Here is a 20,677-nt window from a genome sequence, read left to right on the forward strand (position 1 = left end):
CGGATTGGACACAACAAACAAAGGTACTTAAATCTGTACTTGACGAAGAAAGTAAGTAACCCCAAATGAACATACGTTACATGCAGCTTGAAGTTTACAATAAAACCGGTAATACAACAGGTCAAATGAATAACTACAGCAGTGTAAAACGCAAGTCAGGTGACCTTCTTTCAAACCATTATGTTTCTGTATTTCATTAAGTTTCAGGAATTGTGTTCCAGTAATTGCAGCTTTTCAGACAATCTTGGCATAACGGTACTTGTATTGTTAATTTTTTTACAATATACTCACTTCATGAAAGAACCTCAATATACATGATATTGTTAAAATGTGTGTGAGATACATCCTATGCCAGTTCAGATTCGTTTTTACTTTCTGGAAGTGGTGAGTTGTCCAGAGTGACAAATGTATCTTTCTTCCCAAAAGGTTTCTGAAAAAGCATATGAGACTAACCTGAAGTGTAAGGTTTGTTGTCAGCTTATACTTCAAGAACGGTTCTCACAGCTTGTCTGTTGAAGGAGTGTTTGGTGTATACTTCAAGAACGGTTCTCACAGCTTGTCTGTGCAAGGAGTGTTTGGTGTATACTTCAAGAATGGTTCTCACAACTTGTCTGTTGAAGGAGTGTTTGGTGTATACTTCAAGAACGGTTCTCACAGCTTGTCTGTGCAAGGAGTGTTTGGTGTATACTTCAAGAACGGTTCTCACAGCTTGTCTGTGCAAGGAGTGTTTGATGTATACTTCAAGAATGGTTCTCACAACTTGTCTGTTGAAGGAGTGTTTGGTGTATACTTCAAGAACGGTTCTCACAACTTGTCTGTTGAAGGAGTGTTTGATGTATACTTCAAGAACAGTTCTCACAGCTTGTCTGTTGAAGGAGTGTTTGATTTATACTTCATGAACGGTTCTCACAGCTTGTCTGTGCAAGGAGTGTTTGGTGTATACTTCAAGAATGGTTCTCACAACTTGTCTGTTGAAGGAGTGTTTGGTGTATACTTCAAGAACAGTTCTCACAGCTTGTCTGTGCAAGGAGTGTTTGGTGTATACTTCAAGAATGGTTCTCACAACTTGTCTGTGCAAGGAGTGTTTGGTGTATACTTCAAGAATGGTTCTCACAACTTGTCTGTTGAAGGAGTGTTTGGTGTATACTTCAAGAACGGTTCTCACAGCTTGTCTGTGCAAGGAGTGTTTGGTGTATACTTCAAGAACAGTTCTCACAGCTTGTCTGTGCAAGGAGTGTTTGGTGTATACTTCAAGAACGGTTCTCACAGCTTGTCCGTGCAAGGAGTGTTTAGTGTATACTTCAAGAACGGTTCTCACAGCTTGTCTGTGCAAGGAGTGTTTGGTGTATACTTCAAGAACGGTTCTCACAGCTTGTCTGTGCAAGGAGTGTTTGGTGTATACTTCAAGAATGGTTCTCACAACTTGTCTGTTGAAGGAGTGTTTGGTGTATACTTCAAGAACGGTTCTCACAGCTTGTCTGTGCAACGAGTGTTTGGTGTATACTTCAAGAACAGTTCTCACAGCTTGTCTGTTGAAGGAGTGTTTGGTGGATACTTCAAGAACAGTTCTCACAGCTTGTCTGTGCAAGGAGTGTTTGGTGGATACTTCAAGAACGGTTCTCACAACTTGTCTGTGCAAGGAGTGTTTGGTGTATACTTCAAGAACGGTTCTCACAACTTGTCTGTGCAAGGAGTGTTTGGTGTATACTTCAAGAACGGTTCTCACAGCTTGTCTGTGCAAGGAGTGTTTGGTGTATACTTCAAGAACAGTTCTCACAGCTTGTCTGTGCAAGGAGTGTTTGGTGTATACTTCAAGAACGGTTCTCACAACTTGTCTGTTGAAGGAGTGTTTGATGTATACTTCAAGAACAGTTCTCACAGCTTGTCTGTTGAAGGAGTGTTTGATTTATACTTCATGAACGGTTCTCACAGCTTGTCTGTGCAAGGAGTGTTTGGTGTATACTTCAAGAATGGTTCTCACAACTTGTCTGTTGAAGGAGTGTTTGGTGTATACTTCAAGAACGGTTCTCACAGCTTGTCTGTGCAAGGAGTGTTTGGTGTATACTTCAAAAATGGTTCTCACAGCTTGTCTTTTGAAGGAGTGTTTGGTGTATACTTCAAGAACAGTTCTCACAGCTTGTCTTTTGAAGGAGTGTTTGGTGTATACTTCAAGAACAGTTCTCACAGCTTGTCTGTGCAAGGAGTGTTTGGTGTATACTTCAAGAGCGGTTCTCACAACTTGTCCTCGCAAGGAGTGTTTGGTGTATACTTCAAGAACGGTTCTCACAACTTGTCTGTGCAAGGAGTGTTTGATGTATACTTCAAGAATGGTTCTCACAACTTGTCCGTGCAAGGAGTGTTTGGTGTATACTTCAAGAACGGTTCTCACAGCTTGTCTGTGCAAGGAGTGTTTGGTGTATACTTCAAGAACGGTTCTCACAGCTTGTCTGTGCAACGAGTGTTTGATGTATACTTCAAGAACGATTCTAACAGCTTGCAGAACAAGGAGCAAATTGACTGATAGTTTTATTCTAATTACATGTGTTGCTACGAGACGAGAACGTTACAGGAAATAATAGTACCTGATTATTCTGCTGCCTTGTGGAATCGGGGAGACGACATGTTGCTGGTATGTTCTATATTTGTAAATTATATGAAAGGCAAATACCAACAACTGTACACTTCATTCTAGAACGACATAGTGTGATCATCGATTCTGATTGGCCGAGAGCTCATTACAACCGTACTTAAATGGCGGATAAGGACCGCTAATTAAAGTGAGTGAGTGAATTAAGATGGACTGAATTATTTTATAAAATTCAATAATTATATGATAATTTACATTATTAAAAAGATCTTTGACCATTTTAACACTGAAGTATTTATCCCTTGTGATGGAAATATCAACACAGTCAAGCAGGACATGCTTGACCGTGATTCCTTCATCACAAGTGCAATAAAATTCTGTTCTGATCTGCTAATTAAAGTGATCGATGATAACTGGGCACTAAAACTAACAGAGTTTCTTCTCATAAAACACTGATTCGTCAGTAGCGCAAATGCGGCAGTATTCCGCCATACTTCAAACCGGGTCTAGAGGGCATGACATCGAGAACACACGTTCTAACCTGTCCGTTTCCTTACGGGTCATAATGCATAGGACTTCCACTTCCACTGACCATGTTTCTAGCATAACAGCTGGCATGTCAGTTCTTTTCCGAATTGGGAATCGTAGCATGGTTATGTATAGGTTAATCACCCTCACAAGATAGTTATTTAAAATAAACTCTGCGAGGGCAGTGCCCGAGCAGAGTTTATTAAATAACTACCGTAGGGAAGGTGATCAAACGGCTTACACCATGAGGGCATTCACATTTAATACGCGTGTAATGTATAAGGGATGATGAAGATGATCAAAATACGTACAATTTTATGTTTTTTAAGTAGAAATAATTGCCCTAGGTCAGTTAATCAGTGCCCTAGGTCAGTTGATCGGTTATGCTAATAAAACACTTCCAAGAACAATGGACATAACTTTCTCTAGTGGTTTAACAACAATTACTTCCGTGATTGAAGTAAGTGGCGACTAAACTAAGCGAGTTTGCTGCTTGATTTGGGATATATAATTCGGTTGAGAAAAATCAAATAATTGTACTTGCTCACAGTATAAACAGTATATATCAACTAATCTAGAAAAGAAAAGACACAACACGTGGTATAGAGGTAATCATTTATTTGTTAAGGTCGATAGAATGAATTGAGTATAATCACAATGCCAAAACTCGGTTACACGTGGTTACAGAAGGCGTAAGCAAAGTGTCAAGTCACAAGAAATTAAATCTGATGTTTCAAACGTTCAGTAGAGTGTATGACCACCGCGTGCGTTCACAACTGCCAAACAACGCCTCCTCATGGACTGTCTGATGCGTGTAAACACATTATTGGGAGTCGGCGCCATTGTTCCTGCAAAGCAGCACCAAGATCCTGCAAATTCTACGGTTGATTCCCGAGAGTGCGCCTACATCTACCAAGACCATCCTCGATTGGACTGAGATTAGGTGACCTTGATGGCCAGTCAAGAACGTTGATTCATGTGAAGGTAATTCCTGGTCAAGATAGCTGTATGGGGTCTGGCACTGTCATGATGAAGTGCAGACCTGGACCATGTGCTGCCATGAATGGAATAAGTTCGGGGGCTGGCACCTGGTCGCGGTAAACTGCAGTATTAAGGTCCCCACGGATAACCAGAAGTCGGGAACGGGCAATACCACAGAAATCACCCCAAACCATGACACTTCCGGCCCCAAATCTGTCAACTCAATGTACACAACACTGAGCATAACGTTCATTGCGTCGCCTCCAAACTCTCATCCTACCATCAGCGAATCCGAGGGTAAATCTTGATTCATCACTGAAGACAACTTGATTCCAGTCTCCTGAGTCCATCGGAGGTGTCGTCGGGTCCACAGCAAACGCTGACGAAGATGTAATGGCGTCAAAATGGTTCCGCGATATGGTCGTCGAACACGCAGGTGAGCAGCTCGCAGCCAGTTTCGGATGGTTTGTGTCGACAATCGACCCCTACACAGCTGATTCCTGTAGCTGTCAAAAAACGGTTACGGAGGTGATGTAACACAATTTGACACGTGGTCGACCTGGCCGAGGGCGATCAGCAGTGGTGCCAGGTTGTTGCAGTCAAGTCTGTAAATCCCATTGTCCTTGCAAACGTCACTTACTGACGTTCAAGCTTTCAGCATGGCAACGGCACGTTCACGCTGCACATTTAAGAGGCGCGGCATAAGAATTGGTTGTTCTTCTTTGTGCTTTAAAGTGTTTTTTCACTTTGTACAGTTGATGGGAACATGTGCGATCGAATGTACGTGCAATGATAAGATCACGTGACCAGTGGCACGTGAAAAACACGTTTTAGCACTATTGTGGGGTGCACGATGTCTGGAGTGCCTTCAATGTGCTGTGGTGATTTTTTTTCTTGAGTCGATACTTGGGGATTAATATTATTATACCACAAAACTGTCTACAATAACAATTCACATTTTTATTTACAAATATAAGTTGTGAAGTTTTTATTTTGACTCAGTATATTTATACTACTTATTACAAATACAAGCATACTGGTTCCTCAATTAAGGCATTTATGTCTTATTTTGTTTATTACACAACAAAATTTAGTAGGTGCAGTAACTGAACTCCGTAAAATATTAACCATTCCAATTAAGACCGTTGTAAGGCGCCCAAACCATTCTCTCTGGAAAACTGGATATATTTGTCATTTTTTAAGAAATAACGTTGATAATATTCTCTTAGTTGAAAATGAGGGAAATAGAGATCATCATGTCCGCCCACCCGCTTTGAGTTTCCGGATCAGACCCCTAAACTGGCGGATATGTCTCCATGAAACGTGCAAGTGATCAGTGCAGAGGTGAACTGGTCCTTTTTTCATAGATTGTGATAGTGAAAAATAATTAACATCACTAGTTTGTATTGTTTCACTGAGCTATAAGTGGGTAGCAACTAGCTAAACTCAATTGCCGAATCACACCCATTGCAACATGCAACAGACACGCCATTGCTGCATTATATACTGACGGAAAGATTAAGGGATCACATGAAAGCACAAGTGTCCCCTTATTTTTTTCCAGGTTTCGTGACCCTTGTGATGGTACTGAGCACTATTATTATGATTCTTAACTGGAACAAATGCAAAACTGCTATATCTATTGTACACAGATACACATTATTTTGAAAATTAATTTGATTATGTTTCTGCCAGTGTTGCAGACTACTACCAGGAACAAATAGGGAATAAAATGTCAGTAGCCTGCACTCGTCCATCGTCACAAGTTTCACTCTAGTGCAGACAACTCAAGGTTCTAAGATTTTCATTTTCATTCATTGTTTATGGACGTCTTTAGTTCATTGTTGATGGACGTCTTTAGCTCATAGTTGATAGACGTCGTAACTTCATTGTTTATGGATCTGTTTAGTTCATTGTTTATGGACGTGTTTAGTTCATTGTTTTAAGCAATCATTAGAAACACAGAGAAAGAATGACAGTAAAGGGGAAATGTTATAATACAATATATACAGAGGAAGAAAACTACTGGAATCGTTTTCATTATCTTATATACAGATGTACATTTTTCAATATAATTTCATTTTTATGATTAGTCAGATCTGCAATGGCGTTTAAAAGAACATATATTGTAATCACAGAACTACAATCACAGACATTTTGTATAGCATTAATCACGTTTTTCTATGCTGATTAAACAAAGAATAATATAAGAAATGATAATGATGAGCATGGGTTACCACATGCGCAGGATGGATCAGCCCTACTCTGTAAAGACCTTGACTTAATCTGCTGGCCCTACGGCGTATTTGTGTATGTAGTGTTTTGAGTGTTCTAATACCGCAAGAAAAGTACAGTGGAACTGAGTTATTGGATGTTTGCTCGATATAAATTTTGATAGTGCTGTACAATTTCTTCCAACTGGAGATAAATTGTTTCACAGTCGAATCGTCGATGGGAAAAACAACCCGTGAGGATGTTTAATTCTTGTTCTTGGCAAAGAGAAATTGACCGAATTTCTTAAATTATAATGACTCCTGGAGCCTAAGTACTGAGGGTTTCTTTATTCTGGGTAAGCTTGAAGTTTGATGTTCTGAATATTAGGCCAGTAGAAATCGACGTCAAAATAAAATAACCTAGACATTTGTGATAACAGGCCAATTATTGCAGAATACTGTTCTCTGGTGTCTATTTATCATGTACACAAAACCCAAGAAAAATCTAGAGTGGGGAAATATGTTTTTGGGGGTGTCCAAAAAAGGTCCCAAAACTTTGTTTTCAGCAAACTACACAAAAACAGTTGTAAGAAGATAGCACCGTTGCTATGTAAACAAACAGCTGTCAACTGCCAAGCTCCTGTCAAAGTGGACCAAATCTGGGTATGTATGAATAAAATTGAACACAGAAATTTACCAAATGCATATAAATAACCCTCAGATGCAATATTGACATGTGAAGCATGGACATATATTAAATAAAAATAGAAGAAGGTGACTTTGCAACCACTAAGCAGAAACATGATGACAGTGCCAAACTATCAATGTTATATTCTGCAAGTATGATTTTAACTTACAGTTACAAAGTTACATGCAGTACAAATAATAGCCATATACTGGCAAGTTAATTCTGGGCTAGTTTTTACACACATTAGAGTCAAATCAAAGACTTCAAGATCTTTTTTCATAGTGTTACTATAAATAGACTGCAGCCATCTATGTTTACTTTTCATAATTAGTTGTTTATATTGAATTATAACCTCACTACAAGGTACATAGCACTTATTGATATTATACATCAATTATGCTTGCCTAATTGATTAACATTAGTCCCCAAAAGTAATTATGTTTCAAGTTAATAAAAAGCCGAGGTCAAGGTCAAACACTGCAGAAAATATTTTCTTGACAACAAATTATAGATATGTGTATGTCAAAACCCTTCAGATGTAAATGTACTGTTTTACTTAGAATATCACCTGCAAAAATATTTTTGATAGTGTTATCTTTTATGGAACTATATAATTCAGGAATATTTTACTTATTAGGTGATATTTCAATACATATTTCAAGTGAAAGAGTTTATATTCTCCATTGAAACCCAGTATATCAATGCAGATAGTTTGAGATAATGTTACAAAACTACAAAACATGTGCAACAAACTTGCATGTTAAACAACCAGTAAAGTTTTATGTTTGAAGTTTAGATGAAATATCATTTCATTTCCACTGTTCTTTAAGTGAATATACATAATATGCATTCTATTTATTGATTTTTAAAACAGAAAGTTGTTTGTAATTTACCATGTCAAAATATGCTTATTTGTATTTATTTTTACTCCATGCAGATGTTTTGGGAAAATATCGAGTGTACTATGTATCTCAGTAAGTGAAATATATAAGATGTGAAACAGGTTTATATATATTTTCTAAATAATAATTGGCAACAGAATATGTATTACCATGTCCAAATATGCATATGTTTAATCATAAGTTTAATTGATTTTTTTATTTTCTTTACAGATATGTTTCGATCTCCAACATGACGTGTCATTTGTCACAATGGTTCAGGAGAAGCGAAACTAAGAGGCAAGGGTTTGAACACTCTACTCAAAGAATTAACTCTTTGTAATGATTCTTTACAATCAACTCTTTAATAAAATTTTTTTTAACTTTGTCCATGAAAAATGCAGAAAGTCATACTCAGCATAATCGACCATACTGAAAGCTCACAAAATAGACATCAATGAAAATACCCAGCCATGTGTATTGAGATCAGGGAACAGTACTTTAACAACTACTGACCTCACTGCCTTATTTATGCAAATGGGAGTGATTTGGAAGACCTTCAATACCATCCAGGGGCGGTGGGGTAGCCTAGTGGTTAAAGCGTTGGCTCGTCACGCCGAGGATCCGGGTTCGATTCCCCACATGGGCACAATGTGTTAAGCCCATTTCTGGTGTCCCCCGCCGTGATATTGCTGGAATATTGCTAAAAGCGGCGTAAAACTAAACTCAGTCAGTCAGTCAGTCAATACCATCCAAATAGAAATTCAGCAATCAGCAATATCAATATTTTCAGCAGAGGGAAAAAAGTATTCTGCAAGAGACCGTTCTCAACTTCTGTGAGAGAAGATCTTCGATGATAAGGCAGTTGATGTTCCAGCTGGTAACATTGGTGCAGTTGAGGCAACATAACACAGACATTGCATGGAGTGTTTTTTTGCATGAGCATGAAAGGACAGCAAGGACAAACTCTGAGGATTCAGCAAGAAACATTAAGGACACAGCCTTCAGTTCCTGGTGTGAGCTGCTGCCAGAAAGTATGCAGAATGGAAAGCTGTACACTCTACAGTAGCTGTTGGATCTGTATGCTGCTGATCTGCTTACTTGGATCTCACCCTACAGTCTGAAGCATTTTAAACGCCGCCTCCTTTAGTATTTTGGATCAAGGATCACTATTGCAGAAGTAGAGGAGAGACCAAGCGTTGTGACCTTGACAGACATGAATCATGAATCAAAAGTTGATAATACAGCCCATGAAAATCTCAAACAGCTTCATGTGCAACTGCTTGAACTGAAAGATCAGAAAAAATCGCCATCAAGGACAAGTAAGCTGTGGCTGATGTTCATGGACTTTGTTTCCATTGTAAGGATGTTTATAAGAGCAGAGCGCACTGGGAACTGGCAGTTACATCTGAAAGCAACCAGCAGGAGGCATGTTACCCCTGTTTGCAGCATCTGGACACAACAACTATGCCAAATTCTGCACATTGTATCTTCAGGATTGTCTTTGTCTTTGCTTGTCTGAAAGTAATAATGGAAGCTGGTCTGTTTACAATCAGAAGAAACCCAAAGCAATTATGGAGTGACACTGAAGGAGAGACATAGTCATAGAGCAATGTCTAATCAGAGCAGGCAAAATTCAAAGAGACTTAATCAACATCACCCACAAGGATTCAGCATGAACCAAATAACTGCTCTCTGCACAAATATGACAGGGGATGACATTTGGAAAGGTGTTGAAGAAGGCATCACAAGTAGTCACATTTGATTTACCACCATGAAGAAGTGTGTCCGCCTATCAGACGGGGCACAGCCGAGGATGTCATCAATGGAGCTGTGTCAGCGATTACTATCAATAACTCTTGTGAGTGGTCCTCCATCTCCAGATGTCTTCTCATTTGAACTTGCAACAGTGTCACCAGCTTTCTTCCATGATGATGGATCCATGAGAAAATGCTTGGACAACGTACTGTGACTATGTGTCCCAGTCCACCCAGCTGTGAATGGGTTTCTCGTAAGGATGAGAAAGCCACATTAACTTTGTGCGCCTAAATGGCTGCAAGAGTTGTATGGTCCTCAGGGAGTTGAGGTTGAAAAATATGATGTGCCGTTGAGATTGACATCCTATGATCGAGGGAAAAACAACGCGCATTGCTGAGCTAAGCTGGATATTGGCGCTATACAAATATCATATAATAATAATAATAATAATAAATAAAATAAAAATAAGTTTGTGTGAATTTCTGTCTCAAGGACATTAGTTGTGCTTGCTCACTTGTATAGATTTTGCATTGCTGCTTTGTTATTTCATCTCTGTATATCTTCAATTGCTGGTATTTATGTTCTGATGACTTCTGTTGGGGTAAAAATCGCGGCCAACTCAGACCACAAGACAACTGGCAGTTACCGTTACCGTTCTAATAACGATTTTTCTGATCCATAATGTGCGCCTGCGTTTGTTTTCTTTTTTATGTCATAACAATCACTGTTGGTATCAACAACGAGAAGGTAATTTTACTCAAAATGTTAAAAAAGAATGTTTCTATTAGCGGCAGTGAAATCGTGTGTCCCTCAGATATTTAGAACTTCGGCCCGCATTATTCACAGCAATCACTATCATATTCTGTCTACTCACGCCTCGAAATAAAGTGTAACTGACAGAAAATGGATACATATACATATGTCATAATTAATGGAGCTTGCATTGACGATCACATGTGGAATGATACTGTCCAAAAATATTCAGTGTATTATGAGATTGCCAACAGCATCAGTCAGGTACAACAATGTATTTGATAGACAGGATTAACCAGAAGCAAACTGATGTCAAGAAAGGCAAACAGTTTTTGCATCTCGCTCCATTTCCTTCACACAGAGTTTTGATCCAAAACTCATTCAAACATTGCAAAAGATTGATGTCAGTGAATGTTTCTTATTGAAATGAGGCAATGTAAAGAGCAAGTTAATAAAATATAACAAAATTATTGAAACCATAAACCTTGAGATTCACGACCTCATGACAGTAGAGTCAATGGAAGCTGACCTTCTTGATTGTGATATGGCGGCCATCTTGAATTAAAAATGGCGGCCATTTTAAATTCAAGATGGCCGACATCGGTAAATAATTAAAATATTGTACATTTTGTTGAAAGTAGGCTTGTTTATAAATGGAAATACTAACCAGTATGAAGATAAACCAAATATTTGTTATGAACTATGTAGCCGTGACAAGCGCATTCATGCTGAAATGTGGGTGAAAGGACAATAGACCCCACCCCCAACACCATGCACAAAAAATATATTTCCCCAACCTTGACTTTCTTTGGGTTTTTTATGGTGACCAATAACACCCTTCTGGTCAGGTTCAACACAAATTTGGCCTGTTATCAGAAATGTCTAGGTTCAGTGCAGTTTCTACTGGCCTATATTACAGAACAGAGACAATTTTCTTATTCTTCTACGTTCTAATAGTACTTTCAAACCCGTTTCATAATATAGTGAATTAAAAGAAGAATTTTCGTGAAGTACTGTAATGATTCCAAGAGCTTCCATCTGGAGTCTTTCCAATTGTAAATTAATTCTTTTCCGCAGCCATCCCAGACTTCGCATGCGTACTCAAAGTGAGGTTTATGAAACTTGTGTCTATCTTTAGAAACGTATTTGTATTAAGAAGGTATAGATCATTTACGAGGTTTTGGAAACAATATCAGATACATGGGAGGACCATTTGCCGTTCGATGAGAGTATAATCCCCACGTGTTTATGATTTTCTGCTGTTTTAACAATCTCTTCAAATAATAAGTCAATCGAGCAAATATCATCTCTGTGTGAGAAATGTACTGATTCTGTTTTATCTGGAGTGTAGGATATCAACCACGTGTTTGCTCAATCATTTACCCTTTTGAGATTCTCGTATAATGTGTTTCCAATTCTGTACATGTTTCCAGAAGCCTTGTCTAATGCCGTGTCATCAGCAAATAGTCGCGTTAAGCAATGTAGATCGTCAGCATAACCATTTACGTCAACAGTGAATAGAAACGACCCCAACACAGATCACTGAGGACGCCAGCTTGGAGTTACCTCACAGTGCTACATTGACGAAGACTTTGATAACGATTAAATGTGTAATTAACACAATCACTCCAACTCCAGGCATACATTTAGTTACATTTGGCCCTCTGTGCCAAACTCGATCAAAAGCCTTTGAAACATCGCAAGACCACACAATATTGGTCTTTATCGTCAAGTGCTTGGCACATTTGATGACATATTTCAATTAATTGATGGACAGGTGAATTCTGAGCTTGAAAACCAGCTTGATATTTGTACAATATTTCGTTCTCGTTGAAATAGTTAGATATGTAATGCAACGCTCTCAAACTGTTTAATAACATAACCTGTAAATGTTCTATCACCTTTGTTGAAACACGCATTACATGCGCTAATGTCCATCCGAAAAGCAAACATAATGCTCCACTGAGAGAAGTATCCTTTAAGAGCTCATGACTCATTTTGTCGGGATCCGCAGCTTTAGTTAGTGGCAAGCATTTCCTTTTTATATTTGTTGTAAAGTCTAAAGTTGAATTTGTACGTCTATCAATCACGGAAGAACTATTCCTTGTCATTTAAGCACGAAATCAAGGCCAAGTAATCATTTGAAATGATATACCGACTGTATTCAACTATCAAGTTTTCTTGTGTTTATTTAGGATTTCATGTGCATGATTTGTAGAAATACTGTGTGGGTACGTGGGAGCCATCCACAGGGACAAATCTTCCACTGAAATTACCATACGCCTGTACTAAGGCCCCAAATAGGCCCGTATCACCACTATCATTTACAAGTTAAAACAATCTTGTTTTGGTCAGTTTTTATTGTTTCTTTGCTATCTCCCTAAGAGATGCCAAAACGTTAACAGTACGGGCTGCCTGTCCAGTGTCATATCATCTCCAGATATTAAGCATAATAAAATGTCCATAAAAAAAAAAATCAGTGTCAAATTACATTAATGACCAAAGGTTCGGTTAGTACAATTCAATCTAAGCAAAACAAAATACATTATCTTCTCACATAAAACCCCAGATAAAATACAAAATACGATATGGAATACGAAATATCAGATGAAATTATCATCAATAACATATCATGAAAAGTTTAGACAGTCACAAGCACCTTGGTGTGACATTATCTCAAGACACATAAGGAAAACATCATATCAACAATATCCTTTCAAATGCTTCAAAAATTGTTTCATCAGTGAGATAGCTTAAATATTGGTTATCTGGCACTTATTAGACTAACACTAGGGCATACCTCAGTTGTCTGTGACAGTGTCACTTCCAATAACACCAATACATTACGACTACTACAGTCTGAGACAGCTAGAACCGTGGCAGCATCAAGCAAATGGTCTGACTGTCGCAGCCGCTATTGCGAAACGGTTAACGTTGGGAAAAAGCCTTTATACTATGAGTAAAACACCCACTGAGCAGTCAGATGTAACTGACCATATACAACGCTCTGTCTCTGTATCTTGTTGTTGAGCAATTTGCATAAATATATACGTTTATAGACGCATGTGACCAGTGGAAGAATCTGCCCTCAGGAAAACGGAATAGTTTGTCAATATTTTCATTTGATACTTTCGCATCAGTCAACTCTGCATCACCAGTTATATACTGTAACTGTGGTAAGATATATATTGCACTCTAGATTGTGACAATTTCTACCTGTCTTGCGTTTACTAACCTGATAAATGTATACAATGAATAAACATAGTGATCTCGGCACAATCTCCTGATATATAATGCACATAACTGACGAAAGCACGTACATCCATTCATTCTCTGTATATAATTCACAGCATCCTCTTCCTCGTGTCCAGACACAGTGAATCCAATAACAGCAAACATCACCCGTGAGTTACGAGCATACACTGTACAACCATTGGATGGACTGAACCAACCCGTACATGTGTAAACACATCTCACTGCCAGGTACTAGCTGCAGATATGGAGACACTTGCCATGGAAACTGCTGATGACGCGGACGTCCAAGAGACACCGTCAACTGCAAGAGGGAACTGGTCGAACCAGCTGGACTATGTTGTGTCTGTGTTGGGTTGTATTGTCGGGTACGGCAACCTGTGGCGGTTCCCCTATATCTGTAACAGGAATGGTGGCGGTGAGTCTATTTCTTTCCATCTTTGCAATTTTTTGCCACGTAGTATTCCTTCATGGGGTATAAAGCATTTCGAACTCTGCCCTCCTCTGATAACTGAGCCTTCCACAATGACTCGTCAGTCCTGTCGTGTCTAAATAAAATGTTTGCATATTGAATTGGTCCACACCAGAGACACAAAACAGTAATCCGCCAGCTCAGATAGGTCAGAAATTTTTTCAAAACGTGTTTTCAAAATGTCAATTCTCAAAATGGTTTGAATGAAATTGTCCCATGTACATGTTTCTGGCAAAGCAAACTTATTCTTCACCGATATCCAGTTCGCCGATATCAAGTTCAAATGCTCAAAGGCGCTTTGTCTTTCCCCCGATCATTGGATGTCCATCACAACGGCACATCGTACAACTCTTGCAGCCTACTAGGCGCACCGAGTTAATGTGGCTTTCCCATCCTTACGAGGTACCCAATCACAGCTGGGTGGACTGGGACACATAGTCACAGTACTTTGTCCATGTTTACTGCACTTTGCTGTACCCGCAACTAGGTGTTTGCACGTATTCATGTGGCCACCATCTGGACATCTACCAACGGATTCATAGTTTCCTTTAAGTGCACAGGGTTGTGTACTTCACACTAGGGGTTGTGACAACACTGAAATATTCTGCACACAAAGTTGACTTCAAGGTTTTTACACCCGGTAACAGGTGGGCTCGATCCCGGCACCTCTAAGCTCGCTGGATTACTAGCCTGGCGCCTTAGACAGCTCGCCCACCGCGCACCTTTCCCGTTCCCTTTCAAAACCCTTTCCACATCCATAAGAAACGTGTGCGCCATTTATCGCCATTGGTTTAACAGACCGACTTCTGTCATCAACGTGACTAGTCTTCAATGTTGTGATCAGTCAATCACTGACTGTGCTAAGTTAAGACCTCTTGCCACACTGCTCTCACTTCCAATATGCCGTCACCGACATGGTAGATGCTTCATGTGCGGCAACACACTCACACGTTTCAGTGTAAATGTCCAATTGTGGCATGTTCAAGTACACGTCACAGGCCACCACGGGAATGGAATAATAGCGTTTTAAGTCCTTATACAATCATATTTCTCGGTTACCAAATAATATGGCCCCGAAATGTAATATCCCCTACTTTGTTGATATTATATCTGATTGGTGAGAATACCATGTGAGAAAATTGTTTATTCCTTAAGTTTCTTCTACCACTGACAACAGGTTTTAGATATATCATGGAGAGTGAATGTTTCTCAGAATATCGATTAGTAATTCAACGTTACTTATGGTTTTAGGGGCGTTCCTCATCCCGTTCCTTCTGTTACTTGTGACTTGTGGACTGCCACTCCTGTTTCTCGAGATTTCAATCGGTCAGTTCGCCGCCAGAAGTAATATGCACGTGTGGGACGTGTGTCCAATCTTTAAAGGTATTTCAAGCTGACTTATACTTTACACATATTTTTTATTATAAGCAATACTACAGTCATTTATTGAAATGTATTACTTCTTTGCAAAATAACTAACATTCCTACGTCCCATAGCTATTGCTCTGACTGTAAAAAAAGATTACTAATAGCATTTTCAGCTACTCAATAGTTTCGCTGTTCAAAAGCAAGCAATGTTGACATTTCTCATAATTACGCCAACAGGTATAGGCGTCGGTCAGTTCATTGCCTGCACAGGTGGATTAATCTACTACCAGACCATTATAGCCTGGTCAATCTACTACATGGTAATGTCATGTGCTTCCGTACTTCCCTGGTCAACGTGTGGCAATGAGTGGAACACAGAGTCTTGTCTGGAGGAAACCCTTGGCAATATTGCAGTCAACAGAACTGATGGTCAACCGTCCAACACAAACAGCATCATGAACGCAACGAGAGGGTCACAGTTTACTTTTGACCACACGGATGTGGGGGAATTCTGGCAGTAAGTAGACTTCCTGCAACCCAGTGACACTGTATGTTTACAACCTTCAACTGTGATACTAGCATCATCGATCATCGTGAAAAGGTAATGTTCACTAGTGTTCATCTTGAACTCAAGAGACAACCATCTATTTTCTGTATATACAATAAAACAACATAAATAATAACGGCTTTTGCTATGGTACATTAACATTTTAGTTTCATGGGCAAAATTTTGTACTTACTTTAAGTACGTGATTTACGCTTCATGCTACCCAGTGACACTGTACGTTCACAACCTTTAACTGTGATAAAAAGACAACAGATTACCCTAGCGTGAAAAAGCAATTTGCTAGTATGTTGTTTAACGCCGCACTGAGCAATATTCCAGCGAGGATTCCAGTGGTCAACGACATGAGATCCAATCTACACATTCGGGATACGATAACATGTTGGGTCAACCAAGTCAGCGAGCCTGACCACCCGATCTCGGTAGGCGCCTCTTACGAAAAGCATGGGTTGCTGAAGATCTATTCTATCCCCTGCCTTCACGAGGTCCAATGTAATTTGAAATAATGTACAGATTGAGTATAATTTGTTTCATCTCCAAGAAACAACACACTACTTCTATAAAATATGGAATAGAACTAGGTAATTATGAACATAAATTGCAGACGAATTCACAAATTTGTGACAGTCCATTAGGATTTACAGGTCATTTTCAGTATATTCTATTTCCAATGATTTAACTGGCGTCCAGTACATTTACTTAATTTACCACGGGAAGTTACATTTTCGCCGAGTTTTTTTCAATCTGCAGAAGAATCAATTTCAATCAGTCACATAGTATCATGTATTATAAAGTAAATTCCGACAACATATCTGCATGCATCCATGAATGTAGAAAACACAAATTATTTTCTTTGCAAACAACGTACAAATAATAACTTTGCAAAATGTTTACATGAAAACAAAAAGCAATTCTTTATGATACATACAATGTTTAAATATAAAACCTCCGTGTCAAAGAATTCGCAGTTTTAACTATTCTCAAAAACAGATGCCATTTGGTGTAAAGAAAAAATAGCGCTGAAAACAGTGAAATTGATCTATAGCCCCGGGGTAAGCACGTCCTACGTTACCTGTAGCACCCGACTTTCACACAGATTGCCTCATCAATATAAATATGCTCAGTGTGACGTCATGGTCTCTGACCTGAACATCATTTGTTAACTTTACACTGTGCACTTTACACTGTTACCACTGTGACAAGTGCAGAGATTACGCTGTCTAGGTTTTGCTATGGGTTCATTAAACTTTTTTGTACATGTATCATGGACAATATTTTGTACTTGCGGAATTTTAGTTGCACTTTTGATTAGTGTTTCAAACAGGATATTTCAATGAACGACATATCATCATGAATTATAGTGTGAATTCCCACAGCATATCTGCATGCACCTAAACAACATCCAAACAAACACCTAAATAATACCTTTGTGAAATGTTCACAGCTAAATACAGAGATGAGTGACTCTATGATACATAAACGTGTAAATATAGAGCAGTCTTCAGAAATAGATTCCATTCAGTGTAAAGATACATTAGCTGTGAAACTCCTATGAATGGAACAATGGAAATCAGCAGTGACACCACATGTTCGCGTAAGTGTAGCACGTCCTGCCGTAACGGTAGTCCCAGACATTCAGCAATTCCAATATCTACAAACAGACGCCATGGCAGCAATCATTCCATGCAACGCCAGCCTGTGAACAATCCAGACAATCACGTGATCCATCAACAAGGATATCCAGTTGTTAATTTGCAATTACGACCACTGTGTAAAGTGCAGAGATTCTGCTGCCTATGGATTTTGGAAATAGATTTGATATACAACACATTAGGTGTTTTTGTTGGGTCTTTTTAAGTATCGATGTAATCACTTCCTCTAGTCTTGAGGTTGACTGTTCTGAATGTTTCAGGTACAAGGCTCTAGGTGTGTCGGAAGGAGTTCAGGAAATTGGCCAAGTTCAGTGGCATCTGGTTGTGTGCCTGTTTGTGTTATGGATATTTGTGTTTGCGTCACTTATCAAAGGCATAAAGAGTGCAGGAAAGGTAGGCAACTTTGTTAAGTGGGTCATTAGTTATCAGAACATAATGAGAGAGAAGAACTTATCAAACATTTCATAGTAGTCCTGAGGATTACTTGTTGAAAATTCACCCATGACTCACAATTATGATGCAGAAATAGAAGCGACAAAACCATTTCCACATCCATTAGAAATCTCTGCTAAAAGCAGAATCGGTTGTACAATTGTGTATACACCATAGGTATAGAAGGCCAGTTGTACAATTGTGTATACACCACAGGTATAGAAGGTCAGTTGTACAATTGTGTATACACCACAGGTATAGAAGTATAGATTTGTTTCAGCAGTATTACAGCTGTACTATGTTGTTTGTAAACAAATCTAGTCCGGAGCAGACAATCCAGTGATTGTCACCATGCGATACAATGACAGAGCATGTGTTCATGAATCACTATGATGATACCAGGTGTTTGCGAAAAGTTGAGCGTATCCTTTTGTCATACAAATGTGATGCATGTACCATTTGATGCCTTGACAGGACAATGTGTTTGTGACGTGTGTTACCTGGCAACATCACAAGGATAGAGATTCATATCCACATGTTTATACTACAGACGAACAATGGAGTCACTGTAATTACTGAATAACATCTGTAAATCTAAAACAAACATAATGGTCACCTGAACGAAAATGTGGAACTGGAAATAATATGGGGTTGAGTGTGAAGAATGTAAAAGAAGATGAATATACAGTATTTAGAAAGTGCTCAAATGTAACATTTGTTATATTTGGGATTCCACTTTCTCACTGAAGACTACTTCCTAATGACACTGTGTATCACAGCTTGGGACTCAGTTCCCCCAAAAGTAGAATCCGTATTTTACTCAGAAAGAGTAATCCCAATATACATTCACATTATTGAGAAAGTGTAATCCCAAATATAACAAGTTGTATAAGAAGATGTCGGGTTTGATGTGAAGAATGTAAAAGAAGGCTTCACTTTGTAGTCACTGTGATGCGAAACTCAAATGTTACATAGAGTTAAAGGTGAAATGCCGACCCTGTCATACAGGTGGCCTATGTGTCTGTATTCCTCCCCTACCTGCTGCTGTGAAATGCCGACCCTTTTATACAGGTGGCCTATGTGTCTGTATTCCCCCCTACCTGCTGCTGTGAAATGCCGACCCTTTTATACAGGTGGCCTATGTGACTGTATTCCCCCTACCTGCTGCTGTGAAATGCCGACCTCGTTATACAGGTGGCCTATGTGACTCTGTATTCCCTCCTCCCCCTACCTGTTGCTGTGAAATGCCGACCCTGTTATACAGGTGGCCTATGTGTCTGTATTCCCCCCTACCTGCTGCTGTGAAATGCCGACCCTGTTATACAGGTGGCCTATGTGACTGTCTTCCTCCCCTACCTGTTGCTGTGAAATGCCGACCTTGTTATACAGGTGGCCTATGTGACCGTGTTCCTCCCCTACCTGCTGCTGTGAAATGCCGACCTTGTTATACAGGTGGCCTATGTGACCGTGTTCCTCCCCTACCTGTTGCTGTGAAATGCCGACCTTGTTATACAGGTGGCCTATGTGACCGTGTTCCTCCCCTACCTGTTGCTGTGAAATGCCGACCTTGTTATACAGGTGGCCTATGTGACCGTGTTCCTCCCCTACCTGTTGCTGTGAAATGCCGACCCTGTTATACAGGTGGCCTATGTGACCGTGTTCCTCCCCTACCTGCTGCTGTGAAATGCCGACCTTGTTATACAGGTGGTGAAATGCCGCCTATGTGTCACCGTGTTCCTCCCCTACCTGCTGCTGTGAAATGCCGAACTTGTTATACAGGTGGCCTATGTGACTGTATACCTCCCCTACCTGCTGCTGTGAAATGCCGACCTTGTTATACAGGTGGCCTATGTGACCGTGTTCCTCCCCTACCTGCTGCTGGTCGTCCTGCTGATCAGAACTCTGCTGGTGCCTGGAGCAGTGGATGGCATTGTCTTCTATCTGAAACCAGATCTCACCAGACTCCTGGATCTGCAGGTAGTCCACTACTTGTCTCTTGTTCGTCGATGGCCAGTTCTGATTTGATTTAAATATACAGGTTCTGAACACTGAAAGTAGAGTCTTTGTGACTTCGTTTTGATAGTAAGCACGAGTAACGACCCACCTATTCCCCTAACTTTCTTTTGTACCTGCCTAGAAACCTACCCATGCTATGATAATATGTGCGTCTAAATAGAGAATGTCAGTTGAAAAGAATACCCAGACTTGACCATCCCAAAACATCTCGGTAAAAGGGATATATAGCTGTGAAAGTTATACAAATGGATAACTCACAAAATCAAAATCCGTCACCCGGTATTGCATGGTTCTCGCACGCTGTCATTAATCAACTGCGATCATGGCACCCTCTACATTAATCATGTTGATGCTGACCTCACCCGTGTTTCAGGTGTGGCTGGAGGCTCTGTTACAGTTGTTCTACTCACTTGGTCCGGGCTGGGGTGTTATCGTTACGTTGGCCAGTTACAATAGATTTCATGACAACACTTTAAGGTACACTGACAAAGGCATCAATTACCTATTTCTATAACTCAGTTGATATTTTACATT

General features: G+C 39.6%; 1 protein-coding gene and 1 long non-coding RNA gene across 2 annotated transcripts; both read left to right on the forward strand.

Annotated features, from left to right (window-relative positions):
• Nucleotides 1-6,869: 6,869 nt before the first annotated feature.
• LOC124261858 lies at nucleotides 6,870-8,248 on the forward strand. The gene is made up of 2 exons (XR_006894445.1): nucleotides 6,870-6,972; nucleotides 8,110-8,248. It is a non-coding gene; the product is annotated as an uncharacterized LOC124261858 (long non-coding RNA).
• A 1,401-nt stretch (nucleotides 8,249-9,649) lies between these two features.
• On the forward strand, nucleotides 9,650-20,152 carry LOC124261851 (sodium- and chloride-dependent betaine transporter-like). The gene is made up of 5 exons (XM_046696224.1): nucleotides 9,650-9,838; nucleotides 13,870-14,056; nucleotides 15,716-15,995; nucleotides 17,956-18,088; nucleotides 19,970-20,152. Exons 1-5 carry the CDS (start codon nucleotides 9,650-9,652, stop codon nucleotides 20,150-20,152), a joined length of 972 nt encoding a protein of 323 aa, XP_046552180.1.
• Nucleotides 20,153-20,677: the final 525 nt, after the last annotated feature.

The sequence above is a fragment of the Haliotis rubra genome, unplaced genomic scaffold, assembly GCF_003918875.1.
Source record: "Haliotis rubra isolate DU_JTF1 unplaced genomic scaffold, ASM391887v1 Scf812, whole genome shotgun sequence".
In the NCBI taxonomy this organism is placed as follows: domain Eukaryota; kingdom Metazoa; phylum Mollusca; class Gastropoda; order Lepetellida; family Haliotidae; genus Haliotis; species Haliotis rubra.

Coding starts and splice junctions, on each gene's coding strand:
- LOC124261851 (XM_046696224.1), top strand. CDS start 9,650: ATGAAGAAGTGTGTCCGCCTATCAGACGGGGCACAGCCGAGGATGTCA. Junction 9,839..13,869: donor TGAGAAAATGCTTGGACAAC/GTACTGTGACTA, acceptor TCTCACTGCCAG/GTACTAGCTGCAGATATGGA. Junction 15,996..17,955: donor GATGTGGGGGAATTCTGGCA/GTAAGTAGACTT, acceptor TGAATGTTTCAG/GTACAAGGCTCTAGGTGTGT.